The 13,935-nt window shown below is 38.1% G+C and overlaps 1 protein-coding gene across 1 annotated transcript in view; it reads right to left on the minus strand.

The window, feature by feature from the left end:
• The window catches only part of LOC140150791 (serrate RNA effector molecule homolog), a 48,763-nt gene extending 34,883 nt beyond the window's left edge, over window positions 1-13,880 (minus strand). Inside the window, 7 exon segments of the mRNA XM_072172915.1 lie at window positions 2,437-2,606; window positions 6,551-6,648; window positions 6,651-6,741; window positions 8,343-8,453; window positions 8,950-9,090; window positions 9,333-9,481; window positions 13,792-13,880. Coding sequence (XP_072029016.1) covers window positions 2,437-2,606; window positions 6,551-6,648; window positions 6,651-6,741; window positions 8,343-8,453; window positions 8,950-9,090; window positions 9,333-9,457 — 736 coding nt within the window. The 5' untranslated portion in view covers window positions 9,458-9,481; window positions 13,792-13,880.
• Window positions 13,881-13,935: the final 55 nt, after the last annotated feature.

A 13,935-nucleotide genomic window follows, 5' to 3' on the forward strand; every position in this document is an offset into this window, starting at 1 on the left:
CTACCACATGCAGTGTGGCATGATTGCAAGTTATACTGTCTCCATACCTAGGACCCTTACTGCTACCACATGCAGTGTGGCATGATTGCAAGTTATACTGTCTCCATACCTAGGACCCTTACTGCTACCACATGCAGTGTGGCATGATTGCAAGTTATACTGTCTCCATACCTAGGACCCTTACTGCTACCACATGCAGTGTGGCATGATTGCAAGTTATACTGTCTCCATACCTAGGACCCTTACTGCTACCACATGCAGTGTGGCATGATTGCAAGTTATACTGTCTCCATACCTAGGACCCTTACTGCTACCACATGCAGTGTGGCATGATTGCAAGTTATACTGTCTCCATACCTAGGACCCTTACTGCTACCACATGCAGTGTGGCATGATTGCAAGTTATACTGTCTCCATACCTAGGACCCTTACTGCTACCACATGCAGTGTGGCATGATTGCAAGTTATACTGTCTCCATACCTAGGACCCTTACTGCTACCACATGCAGTGTGGCATGATTGCAAGTTATACTGTCTCCATACCTAGGACCCTTACTGCTACCACATGCAGTGTGGCATGATTGCAAGTTATACTGTCTCCATACCTAGGACCCTTACTGCTACCACATGCAGTGTGGCATGATTACAAGTTATACTGTCTCCATACCTAGGACCCTTACTGCTACCACATGCAGTGTGGCATGATTGCAAGTTATACTGTCTCCATACCTAGGACCCTTACTGCTACCACATGCAGTGTGGCATGATTACAAGTTATACTGTCTCCATACCTAGGACCCTTACTGCTACCACATGCAGTGTGGCATGATTGCAAGTTATACTGTCTCCATACCTAGGACCCTTACTGCTACCACATGCAGTGTGGCATGATTGCAAGTTATACTGTCTCCATACCTAGGACCCTTACTGCTACCACATGCAGTGTGGCATGATTGCAAGTTATACTGTCTCCATACCTAGGACCCTTACTGCTACCACATGCAGTGTGGCATGATTGCAAGTTATACTGTCTCCATACCTAGGACCCTTACTGCTACCACATGCAGTGTGGCATGATTGCAAGTTATACTGTCTCCATACCTAGGACCCTTACTGCTACCACATGCAGTGTGGCATGATTGCAAGTTATACTGTCTCCATACCTAGGACCCTTACTGCTATCACATGCAGTGTGGCATGATTGCAAGTTATACTGTCTCCATACCTAGGACCCTTACTGCTATCACATGCAGTGTGGCATGATTGCAAGTTATACTGTCTCCATACCTAGGACCCTTACTGCTACCACATGCAGTGTGGCATGATTGCAAGTTATACTGTCTCCATACCTAGGACCCTTACTGCTATCACATGCAGTGTGGCATGATTGCAAGTTTTCAAACAATTCTTGCATCATTGTTGACCTGTTTGCATATTAATTTATGTTAAACCAAAACTATTTAAAGATAGAAAAAAAAACACTAATATTATACGTGCAAGGACCACTTTGTCAAAATATAAACAAACTGCAAATAATATGCATACATATGTACAGTTTGGGCAACTAGCAGTGTAATTAGCCCTAGTCACTGCCAACTAAACAAATTGAGCTGAATTTGTAGGAATGCAGCAATCTGGGTAGTGAGTTAACTTACAGCCTTAATGTATGATCTTTTATATACCTTTATTTTCTTCAAAACCGATGATTTTCTGTTGGTCTGACATATTATCATAATCGCAAATCTTAGTCTCCAACGAAGCCAGTTCGGTTATGCTCCCTCCAACATGTAAAGGGAGCATAACCAAACTGGCTGCATAGGAGACTAACTCTGAGGCCGCACTCGTCGTCCTAATTCAAAAAGTGTGAGATATTTCGCGTGATAAGTATACTATGATGTTTCTTTGCAAATTTCCAATGTTTTTCACGTCCAAATGTATTGGGAACTTTGATAATGATTGCATATTAACTATTTTATCATTTTGGAAGAAAAAAAGAAAAATCTAAAAATTCAAAAAGATTGTACCGTATTCATTCCAATAAGCGCCCAAGGCGCTTAACAAGTCATTTTGGGTGGGCGCTTATTTTTTACCTGGTTTACCTAATTTTTTGTGAGGGGCGTTTATTAGAGACCAATTTACGTATGTTATAAAAGGGCCCTGACACGTTCTAGTAGCTTTTCTGATGTTGAAAATGCATTGCAAGTTTACACAGGATGTGCAGTCCTCCAGCTATTTCACTGCATCAACGTCTATCTGTCACTTAAACATTAATGGTACCCTTTAGCAAATTCAAAATACCCTTGGTGGGCGCTTATTGGGGCATGGGCGCTTATTGGAATGAATACGGTACATTAAGGTTTTAAGGTCATGACCAAGCTTCAAATTGAAAACCGAAGCACTGTGCAAATCTAGACCTATTAGGGCTTCAAAGCTTACCAGCATCAAGAAGTTTAATGATCTGTTGTGAAGTATCTGCATCAGCTTTGGCCTCATCCACAAGACCTCTCTGAAACACATCTAGAAACACAACTAAACGGTGGTGCACTGCAGCCAGTGTTTCTTGGTGGCGTTTCTCAGCCTCATCTGGATAATACTTGAAACGAAACCTAGTGGTATCATCAAGGAAAAAGGATGCAAGCAAACAAAGAAAGCATTACACACAAGGCAGTGGTTAAGTCTTTGCTGAAAAGTAAGAATGCTAACCACAGCCCACATCACCACACAAAAGAGGAAAATATTCACCAAAAAATGCATGCATGTCTGATGACAGATGGCATTCCTCAGGCATGTCTTTTAAAATTTCAACAAACCGTATAACTTGAGAGCATGAAACAAGATTGCCAACTTGTGCAAAACATATGATGACAGAAGAGTGAATGCCATCATGACTGTTCGTTAACAATGAAACAAGATCACTTGTGGAAAGTTTGTTCATAAAATGCCACTTTACAAAATTGCAAACCAGGCTGACGTACGGATATTGATGAGCGCAATTATATCATTGCATGAAAGCTGGCATTCTTGTTTCATTTTGATCTTTTATAACTCTCAAATGTGTGCAAATAATTTTTATTTTATTTAATTGTAATTAATATAATACTTCATCTTTTGATACCTCTTTCATTTCAAAATGTGTGTTTATATTTTTTCCTGTCATTCAAATTTCATATTCCAGAACACATTCACTGAATATGAGAAACTCTTGATCTTGAATATGGTAAAAAATCTTTCCAAAAATAAAGTCTGATGTGAAAAAAATGGTAATATAATTTCCAACTGGTTCTTAATATAGTGTGACCAAGATTCCTGTTACCATCAAACAAGGGTTCCAAAATCCACATGGTCTTAATTTGAAATGACACAATGAAAGAAACCAATGCCACTGCTTCCCATGTGAGGAACATAAAAATGAACATATAGAAGGTAAAATGGGAAATGACTCTTAACAAATAAGCTGTAAGAAAGTGAAATAAGCCCAACTTTACCCACTCTCTCTTTCTCTCTCACTCCAAAGTCATACCGACCTCCTACCTCCTGCAAAAGTATTAAGTTAGTTTGCTATCTCCATCATAATATACTTATGAGTGGAGTAACTTCCCTCCTGGCGAATTTGTAACCCATCTGATCTCGCTGCATGGATTCACACGATGAAACTATCTTAGCTGTCGTTTTTTAAAAATAATCTTATCTCTCAGCGGCAGCTGCTTCGGTATGTAAAATATTCTCGCGAGAAGGGGAAGTACATATATTTTCCTAGCGACTAATCCTATCATTTGACTCCTTGTTTTGAGTCATGAATGGCCTAAAAACTAACACTGCTTTTGCGCAGTGTGGCCCTAACAACTAAGCTTGTGATTCGCCGTAGATCCATGAACTGTTCCATTGCGGGACAGGTAACAACATCTGTGCTGTGGAGGGGAATTTTGTTACATGTTATTGAAGTGCATAGTGTGGGGATTGAAAAATTAAATTGATACAATTCTTGCATACGGCAGAAATCCTGCATCATTAATTTACTGACACAGTTTTCAGGATCATAAAATTAACTTTTCAATCCCTATGTATACACTTTCACAAATACAGTCCAACCTCTTGTATCCGGCCACTATGGGACCATTGAATAGACGGAAGTCAAATATCCGCATAATGAATTATGTGCAATTCTGCATTAAATGAAGATAACATATCCAGATAACAGAGAGATAAAGAGGTCCAGGATAAGAGAGGTTGGCCTGTACACAACAATTACACACAGAATACAATATCAAGTAAGTAAACGCATATAGCAAACCCTTCAAAAATAACAATTTAAGTTTATTAACTGCTTTATCAATTCTTGAAGATAAAATAAATTTGAAACCACGGGTGAGAAACAGACATAATCTTGCTAACCATATGGGTCAGTCACTTTTTACTGTTTTTAATTGTTGGCAAATCAATGATGATCTTATGGATAATGCTTTGTTTTAGTTTGATTTAAATGTAAATGTTTGCTTCCTTTTCGAACAAAAACATTTTTTTTCTAACTAAATGGTCTTCTAATAAGTGGTATTTAAGTGGACTACTGCATGACATATCACTATGTTTGAAGCACATATTCAGTTCAGGGGCACTCATAATTCATGGACGTCTCTGATTTCAAAGACGGGCAGTGATTTCACTTACGGGGGTCTGTGATATCACATACGTCGAGCTTTGTTGACAGCTGGGCACTCGATGCAGCACATCGGAACGAAGCTGAGTGTATTAAAATAAACTTTCCTATGTTTAACAAATATCTACCTGTGCAAAAATTATATCTAGCTGTGCAAATTCTGACAAATGGTCCCAGAACACATTTGGATTGCAATGGCCAAAATCAAATGTTTTGAAGTAAAGAAATCCCAAGAGTACCAGAGCCTGCGCTCTAATTCATGAATTGGATAGTAAAATTAGCAGGCACTCAACTTGGGCTAGCTACAACCCTGATAAGGCCTACTCACAAAATTATTCCCACTGCGCTGGCACGTTCACCAAAATTACTAATATCGTTTGCGACTGGGTTTTGAAACTAGGGAGTATGTGATTTATGTGACGTCTCTGAAATATGGTACTGTTATGTGACATGATGCTTCAAGAGTATTTGATATCAGAGACGTCCGTGAATTATGAGTGCCATCGAACTGTATTCTATAAATGTTATGAAAAACTAAAAAACTCATTTTTTAATACATGTACAAGAGTAATACTGTTCAACAACAAGTGATAGTGCTCTCAATAACCACGCTCTCCACAGACTTACACATGAACCCTGATGTAAATACTCTTTTCCCCAAAATGCCCACAAATTAAAAAAAAAACAAGCATTTTTGTTTTTCATCAAACATAGATGTATGTTATGCAATAATTCACATTTAAGACTCTGTCCTTTGAATTATCACATTCATCCTTTGAATTATACAAGGCGGTTCTCGAACCATGAGTCTCGCCTGCTTTCGCAACCGCCTGCTTTCGCAACCGCCTGCTTTTGCGATTACTTTTGGTAGAAGTAAATGAACCTGCAACAACCCATGGCGATTTGCCTGTTCAATTTGAGCTTGACTGGACCAATATTGGAATTTGACCTTTGATCCCTAAATTTTGGTGGGTCTCAGATGGGCACAATTACCTGGCTGATGGTGACTGTACCCACCAAGTTTCATGACCATACAACAGTTTTTAGTCATTTGACCTCAGATGACCTCTGAGTGACCTCAGATGACCTTGCAAGTTGCAATGACTGTCCAAAAATTTGTCTCTAAATGATGACTGTACCCACCAAGTTTCATGCCCCTGTGACAGTTTTTAGAAATTTGACCACAAATGACCCATGGGTGACCTCAGATGTCCCTGAATTGACCTTCCAAAAAATTGACTTTAATTGTTGACTGTAACCACCAAGTGTCATGCCTATGGATGACCTTGGATGATCCCAAAATGACCTTCCAAAAATTTGGCTCTAAATGTTGACTGTACCCACCAAGTTTCATGCCCATACAACAGTTTTTAGTAATTTGATCTCAGATGACCCCTGGGCGACCCCGAAATGCCCTTCCAAAAATTTGACTCTTAATGTTGACTGTAACCATTAAGTGTCGTGCCCATACGACAGTTTTTAGTAATTTGACCTCAGATGACCCTGGGTGACCTTGGATGACCCCGAAATGAGACTTTCCAAAAAAATTGACTCTAAATGTTGACTGTAGCCACCAAGTTTCATGCCCATACGACAGTTTTAAGTAATTTGACCTCAGATGACCCCTGGGTGACCTTGGATGATCCCAAAATGACCTTCCAAAAATTTGGCTCTAATCATCCTTTGAATTATAAAATGTTCCGCTGCTTTAAACAAAGGTAGCTTGTTTTGTGCCTCTAGTAATCAAGTTTGACTTTGAAAAGGATGTTAAATACCTCAAAAACTAAGTGTATCCTCTGTCACCAACTGCTTCATTATCAAATTTTGGATAATCTCATTCATTATTCAATTCAATTAGCAAGAAATCTAAGTCACATTCAAGACCAATATGCTTACCATTCTTCATCTTTATGTGCCAAAAAGAATTCACTAAGTTGTGCTTTCTTATACTCCATCTTGTATTCGTTGTATTTATGCTTTGCAGCTTCCTGGTCGCTATATTGTCATCTTGAGCAGCCAAGAACGCCTTGAAGCTCATCATGGGGCCTGTGGGATCTATATCAGGACCACCACCTCGCCCACGATTTCTGAATAAAAAACAAACAAATGGCATACTCATACTAATTGGATGGTAATAAATGCTACACAGCAGGGCTCAAAATAAATGAGGGCTAGGCGATGGAAGATAGCCTGTTCTACAGGCGGCCTGACTTGCCAAGTACGGTCGGTCTGGATTTCTTTTATCCTGGAAGATGCTATATACTAGTAAATGACCCTAAAAAAATCATAAAACACTTTAAAAATCTGTTTGTTTGTTTTTGTTGCAAATATGAAAAATTTTCTGAATTTTTGTCTCAAAATGAATCCACTTCTACCAAAAACCAGCCATTTTAAATTTCATCTGGCTCAAAAAATCTCCAAAATGCAATTGCACAATATGGGTCAGTCAGGGTTGTAGAACTAGAACAGTTTTTTTCTAGTCAAGATCAAACAAATTCACGAAATAGTTCCTGTGACAAATATCCGTCTATGGTAATAAGCATACACGAGGCCTACTTTCGGTACAATCTGTTCAAAACAGCCCTTGTTAATGTTATCACAAAAGTACCATGAGGCTTACTATACATACAGGCAGTGTTTTGGATGCTTTTATTCGCTTGATTTCAAAACATATATGTGTTGTGTAAAATTAACTTTGATGTAACTTGACGTGTGGGGTGCAGTAAATGGCCAAACATCAAATTTACTGAAAACCAACTTGAGACATTTTTTGTCAACAAGCCTGGTAAATGTGACACAATCTGAGACCAAATGTCAGACATTTTGAAAATTCAAAAGATGGAGCAAAAGGTAATTTTGAGAAAACATGAAAATGTGTGTGAAATTGGGCAAAAAGCACCAAAAATAGGCTGAAATTAAAGGCCCATTCAGTGATTTGCTCATCCGGACGATCGTAAAAATCATCAAAATTCAGATTTTGGTACCTTTGTCATTGTCATAAATAAATATATAAACATAGCCTGCTAGTGTTTCAGCCAAAAGCCATGTATTTAAGACAAAAATAAGGAATTTACATAAATCTGTAATTTAGATACTGACAGTATCTAAATTAGCTTCAACTTAATAATACTCGTTAATACTGCTGTTTTCTTTGTGTATTGCCAAATTTTTCATTTCAAAAATAGCAAATGACAATTTGAATGACTTATCCTTCACTTTTAAGCAATTTATAAACAATTTTAATGTTTTTACACTTTCGCTGGGATCAGGCCTCATAGGACACGCAACACGTGACTTTCGAGGCTGGCAAAAATACAAGGCTGACAGCCCCATTCAAATTATACGGTTAGCAGTTATAAATTGAAAAACAACATACTTACAGTGTGGTACATTGTCGTACCCCAACTGTTTTAGAGTAAGATAATTTTGCTTTGACATCACATAACAAATTTAGAATTGTTTGTGAAGATTTCATGATTAAGTGTTAATCCAATGGCGACCTCAAAAATGACGATATCGCATCCACCATCATCTGGCTGGGATCACTGAATGAGTCTTTCAATTAAGTTGTGGAAATTTTGACTGAAAAATGAATTCGGTTTGCCTGGAAAAAGATGAGGAAAACAACACTACTAAACAAATATCCTTTTGCCTCCATGCAAGATATTCTTATAAATCTCCTTCCTACCTTCCCCTGCCTTGTCCCCATCCTCCTTGTTGTCCTCCACCAAATCCTCCTCCTGGTCCTCCACCATATCCCATGTCATTAAAACCACCTTGGTATCCTCCTCCATCACCCCTGAAAAAAATGTTACAATAGTGGATGCATGTCAATGACAGGTCCAGGGGCGTAAGTTATGGGTTAAAAAGGGGCAGACTGCTAACCTCAAAATATTTGACATTGGCATGGCAAAGATGTGGCTTATATAGCTTGTTAGTGTTGAATTTCATTGGTTTCTGCATGCTGTCAATCACACGGTAGACAGCTATGCTAAGATGTGAGTATATAGTGCATTCTGGAGCATAATACGCCAACGAGATCGCAGTACCTCCAACTAAAATGGTAAACAAGTTTCTTTATTTCAGAAAAAGAGGTGTTTTCATGGCGGTAACTTAATTTTTGTTAAATAATATTTAACTAAATAAGAATAAACGATATGAATTTTTATTTTTACTATCCTCTACCTTGTGACAGACGACAGGCAGATCCAATAGTTTATCGGAGCTGGCATAAAATATTGGACATGCCTATCATCTATCATTTATCTCTATTACCCGGTATACATTTCTCTTACCAATCCCTTCTCATTCGCTTATTTGGAGGACTCATATCTCGACCCCTTGGTGGGCTATATCTGTCCCTTCTACCACCTCTGTCATAGTCATTGTAGTCTCTACGATTCCAGTCACGACGCACCTCTCCTCTGTCTCTCCTCCTGCAAACATTCAAACATGTTGGAACAACTTTTAATATCAAATCAGTGAACATTCTCAGTCATCTAGTTGAATTTGGGTATAAATCTAAAACTGGAATTCCTATTTTGGTAGACTTGCAGAATTAATTCTTGAACCTACGCTCAAAAAACACTTAAATTAATCAACAAAATCTGTCATTTGAGTGGTTAATAATACATGTATGTCGTCGCAAGTTTGTATTTTGTCGTCATCATACACTTACCTGTCTCCCCAGTCTTCACCACCTCTCCTTCTGTCATCTCTTTCCCTCCTGTCATTGTAGTCACTACGCTCACGACGAAACTTGTCCCGTCCCCTCCGCCTGTCGTACTCTTCATCACTGTCCATTCTGTCACCAGTAAGAATTAGTCACTGCAATAAAACATTTAAATCATGTGAATGCAACCACAAACCAGAAATGGCAGGAGAACACCACACCACTGAAGGGAGTATCCCATCATGCATCACAGTGTATCTGCTAGCTCCATAACAAATGTATAAATTACAGCCACTTAAATATTGGTAGCTATGGATAGATTCACATTACTTACGGGTACATGTGAGGTACTGTTGGTCGAAACAGCCAAAAAATCGATATATTATTGAAAAATAATACATGCGTTTTACAAAAGTGTTGTTGTTTCAGCCCTCTTTTACATTTACTCAAGAACCACAGGACCTATGAAAGTATATCTGTGATATTTATATTCTTATAATAATATAATTTTGTGGTTTAAACCTTTGATCACAACACAAAAATTTGTGTACTGGAATTTTTAGTCGACACTTCGAGTCTCCCAGCCTATATCAGAGTGAACCAGCCATCGCTGAACAGAGACGGGGGTTGATACAAGCTATCAGGAGTCTATAGACCACTTGACATCACTGTTTATCAACAAAGGCGAGGGACTCGTCTATTGATATGCTTCAACGAGCCGCTACACTGTTCAATGGCTTAGATATGAAATGTGGCGGGCGATTTAAAATGCATGCATGTGCCCTTAGCAAACTACGATGCGTACGCACACTGCAGGGCAAAGAATAATGGAAATTGCCATAACGCGCGCGCATACTGCCGGGCAATGACGTCACATACCAAGTGGTCTATACTATGACCCTATTTTTGGGTCAAGTGTCCGAAAGGTCGCTGACCTCTAATTTGGGTTGCCAGTCTGCTGATGGAAGTCAAAGTGTTGATTGAAAATTCCAGGTATGCAAATGATATTGTTGTGATCAAAGGTTTAAACCACTAAATTATGTTTACTACCAACACAGATGAACTTTCATTCTACACAAAATATGTTGAATGAAACTGAACCCGGGAACTTGTGTATTTTGTTTTTTTGCCGCCAAAGACATTCTGTTCAATAATACACAATTCAGTGTTGAGTGGGGATTTCGGGTGGATAACTTTCATTCAAATTTCAACATTAACAAAACAATAACCTCTGTTGCAAAAAATTGCACCACTGTCCGACCGAAAAACAATAGCAACGCACTCTAGCATCAAATGCGTAACTATTGTGTGCAAATTTGAAGCTAGAGTTCTCGAATCTCGAGTAAGCTGTATACTGCATGCTGGACCACAGACTGCCGTTTGAGAAGCGCGCGATTGATCAAGCGCTCATGGCGCCCCTTAGGGTGATACTACACCCCCTGAAAAATGTTGTGACTAATTTTGCATTTTTCTCAAAAAATAACTACACACTGGTAACAAAAGTTACGTATATTACAGGGGCAACAAATCCAATTACTTCACTTAAATTTTAGTGATTCAAAACAAGTGGTTCATTATTAAGAAATGAGGTACATTCTAACGGTACCTGACTACCTCTATCCTATCATAAATAATGTACCGGTACTGCTTGTCTTGAGTCACTGAAATTCCAGTGTAGGCCTATTAACTGGATTCCTTGCCCCTATAATATATACATGATAGGCTTAGAGAAAAAAACACAATTTTTTGACCAAAAATGCGAGATGGCAACTTCAAAATGTGAGAAAAAAGCGAGATTTATGCCCAAAAATTGATGTTAAAAAAAAAAATTAAAATTGACTATTGAGGGCAGTATTTCATTAACTCTATACCCCTGAGTGATACCAAAACAAAGCATGAAAATTGCCGACCGGACTGTCATCAAAAATACACAAATTTTGTCCTCATAAATCAGCTTAAAAGATCAATATACTGCAAGGTTTGGGTAGTAAATAAAGAATATTACTTGTGTTGTTGCTTGGATGTGCCAGAAAATGGACCGTTTTTGTACATTCAGGCTGGAAAATCAGGTCAAACTTAAGCTTTTTTAGTTGCAATGGTTGACGAATTCTGCAACCATTGCCACAGAAATAGATTTTCGTGGTAGAAATGAATCTTTTAAAAGCGAGAAAAGCACTAAAAAGTGAGATTCACGACGAGAATAGCAAGATTAGCCATGGTCACATTTTAACATGTGAGGGCGGGCTTCATTAAGCTTCATGTGCACCAAGATCCTGCCTTAACTGTGTAATCCAATAGGAAAATGAAGAAAATTTGGATTTTGACCCTCAAAACTCCAACCATGCTCCAACCTAGCATGATTTTTAGTAAAAATGCATCTGTGGAATACTACTTACTATCAAGTAGTGAAAGCCACATTTCATGAAACATTAGCACATTTTTGTAAAATGGCCCTGCGTGCTCAAAAATTGAAAAGGGGTATAATCCTTCTTGTCTTCCATGAGCAACCGCGTCATATCGGGTATAATCTTCCTTCCAGGAGCAACCACTGTGCATGATTGACGGGCTATTCCATTGCTCGTAATAGGGTAGTGTATTTTAGCGGGGCAATGCTGGATGGTGCACTCGCGGTTGCACGATATGTAGGCTACAAGGTAGACTTTCGCCAAGACTTGGCATGTGGTTGTTGGTGTAGGTGTGTGTGTGTTGGGGGGGGGGGCTTGTTGTCTGAGATGTTAGGGATTAAATAATAGTTTTAATATTGGAAGAACGTTTTAAACTTTAATTTGGGAAACAAATTAATTTTAAAAAAAATAAATAAAAACAATCTTTCTTAAACCAAATTTTCATGAAATTGAGTGCCATCAATAAACCAAAACGCATCCCGAATCTGTCGCACATCCCGTAGTAGGCCTAGCCTCCCCGTTGCCCTAAACTAGGCGCATAATATAGTATTTTTTTTTACCTGTAGACAAGCTCACCCCTACAGTCGCAATAGTTCTAGCCCAGATAGCTTTTAACTCACGCCTACTAATAACGTACTTTCACCAAGTGATGGCGCTATAAGGTTTACCACGGAAGCTGTTTGGTTTACCGTGGAAGAAGAATATACCCCATGCAAAAATTTGGCCCTAAAATACATACACACATGTTATGACATAGGAAGCCATTCATTGATATTGATAAGGCTAATGGAACTCGATTGTTAGTTTCCGATTGACCGCCCGCATCACTTTTTCAATTTGACCAAAACTTTCATTATTTTCATAAAAAAGTCAATTATCTGAAAATTGAGATGGAAATAATCAAAATTGAAACTCTCAAAATGTCTGACATCCCCTGCTGATCATAATCAGCACTTTTTCTTAGTTGTAGGGGTAGAGGATGTAGTAAATAATGGAAATTTAAGGATTACCTCATCATGTTTCTAGTGATTACAAAAATTGCTAATTTCTTTTCATTTTTATGAAAACAAATTCAAATTTTTTCTCAATCTGTTGCAAAATGTCTGTAAAGATGATCTAAGCATTAATACCTGTTTTGAGATGGTCTTTCATCAACAATATGTACTTTGGTACTGGTGGGGTACCTAAATTTGGAAAAAGCTGGTCATAAAATCATTGATTTTGTTGACATAATGGATAATGAAAAGAGACCGAATAATGAATAATGAAATAGCGACCTCATCCTTTTTTTTAAACATCCAATCGGAAACTAATAATCGAGTTCCATTGGCCTAATGCTGGGACACACAATTTGGGAATTTCAGGCGAGCTACTTTTCCTCATAACATTGCCAATTGTAGGCCTACATACATGATTGACCCCTCATTTTTTAAGTTAAATGATTCTCTTTTTAATGAAAGCAATTTTAGATGAATTTATTAAATTTCAAAATTTTATGAACATGCCTAGGCCAAGATTGTATGTAGGGGTGTAGTACCACCTTAATTGCTTATCATATGTAACTTGTAAGCGCGATTTTCGAGCGCCTTGAATGGTGCGGGATTGTTGTCCGGTGAGCAACCAAAAATTTACACACAATTTCTCTATTTCAATATTACCGTACATAATCTTTTACATGACACAGGCAACAAATTATGGTGGCTATGCTATGGTGATCAATTTTTCATTTTAATTTTATATTGCTATTTAGGCAATCAATTACAGCCAAATGAAGTCATGTGCACAAAATCTTTGGTCCATACATTGGGATGTTATACGCATAGATTGTGTTCTGTGCATATGTGTGAACTGACAAAAAGTGCAAGCCACTGCACAACAAAGCCGAGGCCAAAAGCTTAGGCCAAAATCACAATCAAAATTCAAATTACTAAAAGTACCATAATTTCACGCGAATGTCAACGATCAAATCTATAAATGTTCACTCCACATGCATACTTCATAATACAATCCAATTAGAATGTCATTTGTCTGCATAACTACATTAAAATTCAGAATCTTACTTCAATTTTTTCACAGTGTTCGTTTGTGCACCTCCGCTTTTTCGATCAACACCCGGCGATGGTTTATACCATTTTTACAAAGGATAGATACCTGTGTGATGTATTAATTATTGTATCAGACTTGTAGGAAAATGTAAATTTAAT

This window comes from Amphiura filiformis, chromosome 4 (assembly GCF_039555335.1).
Source record: "Amphiura filiformis chromosome 4, Afil_fr2py, whole genome shotgun sequence".
NCBI lineage: Eukaryota > Metazoa > Echinodermata > Ophiuroidea > Amphilepidida > Amphiuridae > Amphiura > Amphiura filiformis.